At 41.9% G+C, this 11,678-nt stretch overlaps 1 protein-coding gene across 2 annotated transcripts; it reads left to right on the forward strand.

Annotated features, from left to right (window-relative positions):
* The first annotated feature begins 2,849 nt into the window (after positions 1 to 2,849).
* Positions 2,850 to 7,626, forward strand: LOC118515157. 2 transcript variants are annotated; one of them, XM_036061863.1, is made up of 2 exons: positions 2,850 to 4,997; positions 6,252 to 7,626. In XM_036061863.1, the coding sequence occupies exons 1-2, from the start codon at positions 3,378 to 3,380 to the stop codon at positions 7,476 to 7,478; spliced, it is 2,847 nt and encodes a 948-aa protein (XP_035917756.1). In that variant the 5' UTR covers positions 2,850 to 3,377; the 3' UTR covers positions 7,479 to 7,626. The 2 variants fall into 2 exon arrangements, with proteins under 2 accessions (XP_035917756.1, XP_035917757.1); XM_036061864.1 differs by having other exon boundaries at positions 2,850 to 4,832; positions 6,135 to 7,626.
* Positions 7,627 to 11,678: the final 4,052 nt, after the last annotated feature.

The following is an 11,678-nucleotide window of genomic DNA, read 5'->3' on the forward strand; positions in this document are numbered from 1 at the left end:
GGTAACATGTCAGGGTATGTCATAAAATATCTCGAAAAAGGGACAATATCCAGACATATGAAAACTATAAATAAACTCAAGCCATGTAATAAAAACGAAAGTGAAGAACATGGGCCGAAAAGGGTTGCATGCACACAACGCATACATTGTCATTGCGCGATTAGTTTCACGAAAAAAGACCAACGCGAAGATCAAGGCACGGTCGTAGGGCAGTGAAGGAAGGACCAACTTGACGAATAGAGTAAACGACGCGCAGGCAATAGGCAATAGGAAAATAAACATACGCACTTGAACCACAGATGCGCGATGCATTACCCGCGGTCATAAAACGATAGGGTAACAATTGCCAGATATTGTAACATTACAGACCTCCTACACTAGCCGACGTCAGGCAGGGATCAAACGCATCGGCATACCGAGTTAGGATAAAGGAGATCGATGTAATGCTGTTTCATGTTCTTTTTCCCATAGAATTTTAGTATATAAGACAGGATTTTTGAGAATAAAAAGCGACTTGTAATCCAAACCTCAACGAAGAAGCTTGTGTTTCATTGTTTGGGTATCCATACAGAATCGGGAAAGTTTCACCTTTGCCTTCCCTCCGGAAATTGGTTACGCACTTTGGTGTCTCCCCACTCCGTCGGAAGAATTAGGCGAAATCAAGCCAAGCAAGAACCACGGTTAGATACTTCTCCTAGTTATCCAGGAAAAAAGGCTAATCGTCTGATCGAGCTACGGCATTCCCGTTGTCCACGCCGAGTTAGTGTAGTGCGAGTCCGCCGCTAAAAACTTCTCCTGGTTTTCCAGGAAAAAAGGTTAGCCGCCTGATTCAAGCAACTCTGACAAGGCCAGGAATCTGCGCGGAGATCTCCGAATCGATCACTCCTTCGCGTGGTCGGTTCAACAACGGTTCGTTATCGAACTAACAAATGGTGGCTCCAGAAAGAAGTTGTTAATATCCGCGCGCGTTAACAACTCATTCGAGCGAACTTACGTTCGTGGTGTGCTGTCGCCAAAAGAACAGCCTCTAACTGAACCCGCACCAAGCAGTGCTTCAAAAAGGTTCAGATTCAAATTCTGCGCTCGTGAAAAATAAAGTGAATTGCAGCGAGTGAAACGGTTTACAATTAATACACGTAAGAACTACAGTGCTATAAGTGAACCGATCGAGTGCCGTTGCGATCATATCAATGTGCACAAGTGCAGAACAAAATCGGAGAGCATCAGTGAGTGCCAGTGCGTGATATAAGCTATATATAAGCAATAAACACGGCTCCGAATTAAGCCAAACCAAAGGGTAATAAAGTTCTTCCAAAAAGGTAGAACTAAACGAAGTACGTTATTTTACTATCCGAGAACAATAGTGTTACAATACGGCTCCGGAGTGAACGAAAAAAGTTCACATCCGAAACAAACTCGAAAGTAACTTTAAATGTTTAGCGAAGAAGTCTATGCTTACGAAAGAAATCGTGTTTAACAATCAGTACCCGCGGTCATAAAACGATAGGGTAACAATTGCCAGATATTGTAACATTACAGACCTCCTACACTAGCCGACGTCTGGCAGGGATCAAACGCATCGGCATACCGAGTTAGGATAAAGGAGATCGATGTAATGCTGTTTCATGTTCTTTTTCCCATAGAATTTTAGTATATAAGACAGGATTTTTGAGAATAAAAAGCGACTTGTAATCCAAACCTCAACGAAGAAGCTTGTGTTTCATTGTTTGGGTATCCATACAGAATCGGGAAAGTTTCACCTTTGCCTTCCCTCCGGAAATTGGTTACGCACTTTGGTGTCTCCCCACTCCGTCGGAAGAATTAGGCGAAATCAAGCCAAGCAAGAACCACGGTTAGATACTTCTCCTAGTTATCCAGGAAAAAAGGCTAATCGTCTGATCGAGCTACGGCATTCCCGTTGTCCACGCCGAGTTAGTGTAGTGCGAGTCCGCCGCTAAAAACTTCTCCTGGTTTTCCAGGAAAAAAGGTTAGCCGCCTGATTCAAGCAACTCTGACAAGGCCAGGAATCTGCGCGGAGATCTCCGAATCGATCACTCCTTCGCGTGGTCGGTTCAACAACGGTTCGTTATCGAACTAACAAATGGTGGCTCCAGAAAGAAGTTGTTAATATCCGCGCGCGTTAACAACTCATTCGAGCGAACTTACGTTCGTGGTGTGCTGTCGCCAAAAGAACAGCCTCTAACTGAACCCGCACCAAGCAGTGCTTCAAAAAGGTTCAGATTCAAATTCTGCGCTCGTGAAAAATAAAGTGAATTGCAGCGAGTGAAACGGTTTACAATTAATACACGTAAGAACTACAGTGCTATAAGTGAACCGATCGAGTGCCGTTGCGATCATATCAATGTGCACAAGTGCAGAACAAAATCGGAGAGCATCAGTGAGTGCCAGTGCGTGATATAAGCTATATATAAGCAATAAACACGGCTCCGAATTAAGCCATACCAAAGGGTAATAAAGTTCTTCCAAAAAGGTAGAACTAAACGAAGTACGTTATTTTACTATCCGAGAACAATAGTGTTACAATACGGCTCCGGAGTGAACGAAAAAAGTTCACATCCGAAACAAACTCGAAAGTAACTTTAAATGTTTAGTGAAGAAGTCTATGCTTACGAAAGAAATCGTGTTTAACAATCAGTACGTGGACAACCGTGGAAAAATAAGTTAACCGAGTGAATGACGTTTCGATCGTTTTAAAGTGCTCGCGTTTAAATAATTGAGGACATAAACACCAGTGAATGAAAGAAACTTAGCAGCCGTTACTTATATATATATATATATATATATATATATATATATATATATATATATATATATATATATATATATATGTAAAATCAAAAACGTTAGTTGGGTAGCAGGCAGGATCACCCTGTACCGAGTAAAATGAGAAGGATCACCTTGGGCAGAGGATGAAAAGTAGATCAGTAGCGAAACGTCAGCAGAGCGATAAGGTCATGAAATAAAGTTGCTGCTCCGTAAATTCTTCAGTTGTTCCATTTATCCCATTGTTACATTTGGTGTCAGAAGTGGGATATACCTATTCTCAAAACCCGTTTGCTGTGTGCGGCTGGTCGTATTAGTGGTTGCTGTGTGCGCCAAAATAAAGACCTGCACGGGTGTGAATATACCGATACGCGGAAAAGGTTCGCTTTACTAGCTGTGTGCGGCAGGTCGTGTGAGTGGTTGCTGTGTGCGCCAAGGGATCGACGTGCGCGTGTGTGGTAGGCGATTCCTGGAAAGTATTCGGTGCTTCGGCTGTGTGCTGTTATTCATGTGAGAGTGCTGTGTGCACTAAAAAAGAAACAATCGACGTGTATGTGAGCTGTGTGTTACAGGTCGTGCGGTGTGAATAAACTATGGAACGATTGGTGGAAGAATTTACGCGTGTTGGCCTAGTGCGAAAGTGTGAAATGGCTGGCTTGGCTACGTCCGGCAGTAAAGAGGACCTGGCGAAACGGATCATGGATTCCGGAATGACGTTAGAAGCCGTTCCCGAACAAAATCCCATCGAAGATGCCGCGAACACAACGGGCTATATGGATGCGGAAAGCGGATCGCTAGTAGACGCGACAAAAACGGCCATAATCCATACACCAGTGCAGCCATACTCATTCCGAGATGTGGAGGACGGAATTGAGCCCTATGGAGCGGATTTGACAAAGGATATTAGAGCGTGGTTCGACGATTTTGAGGGTGTCGCAAAAATGGCACTGTGGTCCGAAGACCAAATGTTCATCATGTGTCGACGTAAGATGGTGGGCATTGCGAGAAGTTTCCTGGCGACGGAAAAAACTTTATCATCCTACCCGGTGTTACGATCTAAACTGATAAAGGAATTCGAAAAGATAGTACGCTCGGGTGATGTTCATAGAAGGCTTATGGCTCGACGGAAAACGCATAAGGAAACTATGCTTGAGTACGTATATGAAATGCAACGCATAGCTCGTGACGCCGATATTGACGAATGCAGCCTAATCGAATACATCGTGGACGGCGTGACCCATGAAACAAGAATGCGTGCGTCACTGTATCGAACGAGCAACATGACCGAGCTAAAGCAGGAATTGTTATTCCTTGAAAGAGCAGAAGCCAAAAGAACATCGGAAAAGAGTGTTACGCGAGTTGAACCAAGAAATCAACGAAAATGTTACAATTGTGGCGATGTCGGACATGAAGCTAAGAAGTGTGTTAAAGAAGAAAACCCGAAAAAATGCTTCGAGTGTGATGGTGTTGGTCATCGAGCAAGGGAATGTGATTCTCGAACAAAAGGACCGAAATGTTATTCGTGCGGTGAGCGCGGCCACGTGTCGAACAGTTGTCCAAGAAATCGAAACAGGCACAATCCTGGGAATACGAACCTCGTTTCGAGTGAAAATAGTGGAACTGTTGACATGCGCATCGGGCAATACTATTTCAAAACGCTTTTTGACACCGGCAGCGAATACAGTTTGTTACAATACAGTGTTATGAACAAAATCGGTAGCCTATTGTTGGCAAAGACCGACATGGTATTCAACGGTTTTGGTGGGAAAAAAACAAAGGCATTGGGTCGGGTAGAAACCGAAGTGTGTATCGACGGGCAAAATTATCCGGTAATGTCTTTTTATGTGGTCCCAGACAATAGCAGTGTTTACGAAGTGATTTTGGGAAGGGATGCGTTGTGTGCGATGGACGCCTTGGTAACTGCGGAGGGCGTTAAAATAAAACCAAGAGTGAGCGAGAATCAGGAACAATGCGATGTGTTGTGTGCGAATGCCTTGACGATAAACGGCGCAAATGAAGTATCAATACATCATCAGTATCGGAATGAGATAGGGCAAATGATCGAGGATTTCAAAGATAAGGAGAAAACCAACTCGAAATGGTCATGTAAAAGTCCGGTTGAACTGGAAATTGTTCCCGATGGACAAATAATGCCATTTAGGCATGCGCCCAGCAGGCTGCCTTTCGTGCAGGAACAAGCAGTAAACAAACAAGTCGATGAGTGGATTAAGAGCGGAATTATAAGGGCGTCTACATCAAACTTCGCGAGTCGTGTCGTGGTAGTAAAAAAAAAGGATGGGTCAAATCGTGTGTGTATTGATTTTCGGAAATTAAACAGCATGGTATTGAAAGATGCATTTCCAATACCGGTGATAGACGACGTTCTAGTGAAGTTGCAAGCAGCAAAATGGTTCTCGGTGATGGACTTAGAGAATGGTTTCTTCCACGTGCCAATAAAGGAAGAGAGCAAGAAGTTTACGGCTTTCGTGACAAGCAGAGGTTTATACGAATTCAATCGTACGCCATTTGGTTTCTGCAACTCACCCGCGGTGTTTATTCGTTTCGTTAACCATGTGTTTCAACAACTAATTGATGATAATGTGTTAGAGTTGTATATGGACGATATTATAGTGCATGGGAAAACGGCGGAAGAGTGTCTAGCCAGAACAAAGAAGGTGTTGAGTACGGCGGCAGAATTCGGACTGAAGATAAAATGGAAAAAATGTCTTTTTATGCAGCGATCTGTTAACTTTTTGGGCCATTATATCGAGAACGGGACAGTTTCCCCTGGAATGGAAAAAACGAAAGCAGTAAGGGAATTCAAAACTCCGAGCAATGTAAAAGCGGTGCAAGCCTTCTTAGGGCTTACCGGGTTCTTTAGGAAGTTTATCAAGTCGTATTCCATCATAGCTAGACCTTTAACGGATTTGCTAAAGAATGAGGCTAAATTTAGCATTGGTGAAAGAGAGTTGAATGCTATAAACGCGTTAAAGGAAGCATTAGTGCGCGAACCAGTGTTGAAGTTGTATCAGAGAGGTGCAGAAACTGAACTCCATACCGATGCGTCAAAAGAAGGGTTTGGTGCAGCATTATTACAACGGTTTGAAGGGAAAATGCATCCAGTTTCATTCTGGAGCAAGAAAACAACTCAGGCAGAGTCGAGTTTGCACAGCTATATTTTAGAAGCAAAAGCGGTGTATTTATCGGTGAAAAAATTTAGGTTCTACCTGTTAGGAAATCAGTTTAAATTAGTAACGGACTGTATAGCTTTCAAGCAGACACTGAAAAAAGCAGAGGTTCCTAAAGATGTTTTGCCATGGGTGATGTTCTTACAAGATTTTACGTTCGAGACAGAACATCGGCCCGGAAAAAATTTAAAGCATGTGGATTGCTTGAGTCGATATCCGTTGAGTGTAATGAATATTGCAGCTGATGTGTCGGTGCGGATTAGAGAAAATCAATTAAAAGACGATCAGTTGAAAGCAATCATGGCTGTGTTAGAGAAAGCAAAGTACGATCCTTACAAAATGAAAAACGGTCTATTACATCGAGCTGTGGAAGGGCAAGACTTGTTGGTGGTTCCGCGTCTGATGGAAAGGCAGATAATATCAGATGCTCACAACGCAGGTCACATTGGAGTACAAAAGATGATGCATGGTATAAGACAAAAGTTTTGGATCCCTCATTTGGAGATGAAGGTGCGACAACACATTGGCAATTGTGTTCCGTGTATTTTGCACAATAAAAAGCTTGGATTGAAGGAGGGTTACCTGAGTCCTATTCCGAAAGGGGACGTGCCTTTGCACACACTTCATATGGACCACGTAGGCCCCATGGATACCACAGCGAAACAATACAGGTATATTCTAACAATAGTTGATAGTTTTTCTAAATTTGTTTGGTTATACCCCACACGTACTACAACTGCTGAGGAAGTACTACGGAAACTGGAGTGTTGGTCAGCCGTGTTTGGAAATCCGACAAGGATTATCACCGATAGAGGATCAGCGTTCACGTCCAATACATTTGCTGCGCACGTTCAGAACCAGGGTATCGAGCACATCGTTTCTACTACCGGAGTGCCACGGGGAAATGGACAAGCGGAGCGAGTTAACCGGACGGCTATAGAAATGCTGGCGAAACTATCGACAGAAGATCCGTCAAAATGGTTTAAGTGGGTGAACCGAGTGCAACGTGCGATAAATGCGTATTATCATTCAACAACGGGCAAAACACCGTTTGAACTGATGTTTGGCGTGAAGATGAAAAATAGCAGTGATGATCAGCTGAGGGAAATTATAAATAAAGAATGGTATGAATATCATGATAACGTAAGGCAGGAATTGCGAAAAGACGCTCGTATTGCTATAGAACAAGCGCAGCGGCGCTACAAGGATCAATTCGATAAGAAACGAAAACCTGCGTCAGGGTATAAGCTAGGAGAGTTGGTAGCTATCAAACGAACGCAATTCGTTGCTGGTAAGAAACTTGCTAGCGAATACTTGGGTCCCTACGAAATTATGCATGTAAACCGCAACGGGCGGTATCGCGTTAGGAAAGTAGGACTTGGCGAAGGACCGCTAGAGACGAGTACAAGTGAAGATAATATGAGGCTATGGGCTTATGCGTTAACAGCAGAAGAGGGAGATGATGAAGATCAAGGGTCTGACTTCAATCAGGACGACCGGATGTAAAATCAAAAACGTTAGTTGGGTAGCAGGCAGGATCACCCTGTACCGAGTAAAATGAGAAGGATCACCTTGGGCAGAGGATGAAAAGTAGATCAGTAGCGAAACGTCAGCAGAGCGATAAGGTCATGAAATAAAGTTGCTGCTCCGTAAATTCTTCAGTTGTTCCATTTCTCCCATTATTACATATATATATATATATATATATATATATATATATATATATATATATATATATATATATATATATATATATATATATATATATATATATATATATATATATATATATATATATATATATATAGGTTTGTGTGTTCGCATGTTTCGGGCTAGTTGGTAATAGGTAACATGCGACGTAACAGAGACGAAAAGAAAGGAATCGAACACCCTCCGGGGCCCCAACTAACCGGTCAATGGATAAATCATCTGACCGATCCCGACCAGCAGCAAACGGTATCGCCTTCTATTAAGCAAGCCGGGCACGTGTGTATGATAGTAAAGTATTTGTTTCAATTGCTACCATCCATGAGATAAGCTAGCTAAGATTACGCGAAAAAGAGCGACAGAGAAAAGGAAGCTAGCTATGCGCCGTTACTTCTTAAGGGCACCATCTGGAGACGTTTTCAATGCACCGAGCTTGGATGACTGCTTTCCCGCCTGGAGTGTGGTCCGCTTCGGCGGTGGAATACGACTCGGTGGTGTGTTAGTTTTCTCACCCTTCGGTAGTGGGATTTTCGACACCGGTTTACCATCCGGCTGGTGGTTTGAGCTTCTGCTTGCTGCCGGGTGGCTCCACGTTGAAGCTTTTTCGTCGCCGAACGTTGAGCGTACGGTTTTGTGGCGAGTGGTTTCGCAACCGGACGATGAATGGGACTGCCGATGGAAGGTTTTGCCGGTGTCCTGCCGGTAGTAATGGCGCCACACTTTGGCACTACTGGTTGCCGAACGCGGGAAACCTTCGTAACGCTTTCCACTACCGGTTTGGCGATTTTGGTCTGTTGCTCTTTCTTCACACTTTTCACATCTTGGCTTTTTATGGGTTTAACCTAAAAATAAAAAAAATAATAAATTAATTAATAAATACAACCAGATAAATACTTCCGCGTGCGTGTGTGTGGGTGTAGTTTCTATAGAGTGAGTCTTGATTTTTAGAAGATTTCCCTGGTCTTCAACAATCTTTTTTAGCCAAAAAAGCTGTGTCCTTACGATTCGAAAGAAATTATAGTATCGAAAAAAAGCTAAAAGTAAGTATTACAGTAACATTAAGGAAAATAGGTTTAAAACACATCTAAGTCAAAGGTTTCTAAATTGAAAACAAACCAATTATAAGTGTGCAAAAATTACACAAAAGCCTGACTTTTAATGAGGTAGATAACCCTTCTAATTTCGCATAAGTTCCTGAAATCTTTCTAACCTATCTTTCAACTATAGACGAGCAGAGACAGCCTCAATTTAGAAGGATTTACGAAAGGAAAGCAAAACATTTCAATCTGCAACTAAAGGTGAGACTGTTCTGTTTCTACCGGATAGCTAAAAACTAGATGGAAACTACCAGAGAGGATTTCCAAACGGAAAATCAACCACTTACAGGGTAAACCTCTCGACGCAATGAGCACTTTTGGAATGCCGGCCAAGCTTACCAGGCTTGTAAGTATGACAATGGCCAACATCACATGCCAGGTGAAGGTGGATGGAAAACTCTCAGGGCTCTTTGCTACCACCAGGAGAGATTTGCTTGCGCCAGGGAGATGGGCTTGCCTGTATCCTCTTCAATCTGGCGCTAGAGAGAGCCATCGGAGGTGGAAACTTCGGGAACCATCTTATATAAGTCAGTCCAGATCCACCGACAACAACATCGAAATTGAGTTACGCGAGTTAACAACCTGCGTTGTCAACACAGCATTTTCTAGTGTTGTCAACCGCCACCGGCCCGATTGCACACGATCAGCAAACAGCGTCGATCAGCAAACCGTGTTGATCGTCTGACCCAGTTACCCAGTTAGTGATCGCCGAAACAGCAAAATAGTCATCAAGAATCGTCAATACCTTTCCCTTCCCCATCCAATTCCCAATAACCAACTTATATGTAAATCAAACTTAATAAACTCACTCCGATTTTGACCGCAGAACAATCAAGTCTCGAGTCTCGAACAAGCAAGTCTGTGTCCGAACCCTATAGATTTAACTGGCGCCCGCCCGAATAGGGACCTCTACGTCTAAAGTAAGGTGATAAGTATTTTGAAAAGAAAACTGTACAACGACGAATAGAGGCACTAGCTAATTCGTTTCTACACCGACCGAAACATAAGTGAGAAGCAGTACAAAAACTCTACACAAAGTTTAAAAGTGTCGTGTGAAACTAGCTATAAACCCAACCGATATACATTCGTGATACAAAAGTTCAGGTGAAGTAATATTAAAATAAACCTGCACAAGCTACATGAAGAGTGAAAGTTCCTGCACATCGTGACATCTCTCTCGATTGACGCCGAGGACCCGTAGTAGATCAATCATCCAAAAGGACCATCCGGAGCATCCCGCAAGCTTTCATTCCAATACCGGAACGTTACATCAACCTTCCAACTCGAGACACTACGTGGACATCGCTACGTGGACATCGCTACGTGGACATCGCTACGTGAACAACGATGAGCTGCATTTGTTTCAAAGTCTGCATATTGTTACTGTGAGTCATTACGAGTCAATTTAATTTACTATAATATAATTTAAATTTTATAACTGTGAATACGTGGTGCGAAAACAGTGAGCAGTGAATGTTAGGTACAATAGAGAAAAGCTTAGATTGAATGAACTTCTCTTAATTAAAATTTGATTTGAAGGTGACAAGATTTCTCCATCATTTTTCGTAAAATTAGACGTTTTGAAATCCACTCAAAAAATAGAATAATGAATCCGCAGGAACAGTCTAGTTCTATACCAGTCGTACCATCCACCATGACTCATCATGAATACATTCAGTTAGGTAAAGTGCCAGATTTTGTAAATAACCTTCCTGAATTCCATGGACACGGATCAAGCCTTTCAAGATGGATTTTAGAAGTAGAAAATATTTTCAAAATTTATGAACGTCTTCCTCGTGATTCAATTGAATACCGCATTATCGTGGCAACAATCAGAAGGAAAATTAAAGGCGAAGCAGCTGATGTTTTGGATTCGAATTGTGCTTCATCGGGTTGGAACCACAATTTTAATCGTTTTTCTATGAGAAGTGTAAATCCACAATAAAAAATGTTCAGGCATTATCATCCAGGTTACAATGTAATGCAACAAAATGCAAATAACAGGCCAGTTCCTATGGAAGTTGACCCTTTGTTTCAAGCAAATAACAAACCACATTTTAACGCTAAACGCCCCCGAGCATCGTTTTCAATTAATAGACAAGCTTATGGTGTTGATGGAGATTCAAGAAGTTTCAGCACCGCTGCTCCTCTTGAATATGTAGTGGATTCAAAACCGCTTGATGAGACATATTGCCGAACAGACAATCACGATTATTTGTCGTATAAAGCTTCGGAAAACAATCAATCTACAGAGCTCATTTTTTTAGAATGGAACGCAAATTGGTGAACCGATTCCTTCCATATATCAATTTGCCCACCGTAACGGGAGATTACCCTTTTTTGATTCATAGTGGATCGAATATCAGTTTTATTTCAAATAAACTTGCCTCGAGTTATAAATTATCTAAACCATACTAAGTGTCAAGCTATAATATAAAATCTGTTAGTGGAAGTTTTAACACTATGTATGCAATAGATATTGCATTTTTTGCCCCAAAATGTGAGGAAGCTTATCAGTTTTAAATTCATGATTTTGGTCCTTTCTTTGAAGGAATAATTGGCACAGGCGTTCTAGAAAAAATAAAGGCTGATATGTCTTTTGAAAATTGTTAAATGAAAATAACTACAGATGATGGAGAAAGATTTTCTATACCATATTTAAAATACCTTTTAAAGACAACAATAGTATGGTTGATTTTCGTGTGAATGATCATTGGATTTCTTCCACTAAACAAAAAATTATGAAAATATTGCACGATAATTCATCAGTCTTTTACGAACCTAATTTAAAATTATCATGTGCTACAAATGTTGAATGTACTACTACTGATGATATACCAGTACATCAACGCGTGTATCCTTATCCTGCCGCTTGCACAGAAGAGGTGAATATACAAATAAA

The sequence above is a fragment of the Anopheles stephensi genome (assembly GCF_013141755.1).
Source record: "Anopheles stephensi strain Indian chromosome Y unlocalized genomic scaffold, UCI_ANSTEP_V1.0 chrY2, whole genome shotgun sequence".
Classification (NCBI taxonomy): domain Eukaryota; kingdom Metazoa; phylum Arthropoda; class Insecta; order Diptera; family Culicidae; genus Anopheles; species Anopheles stephensi.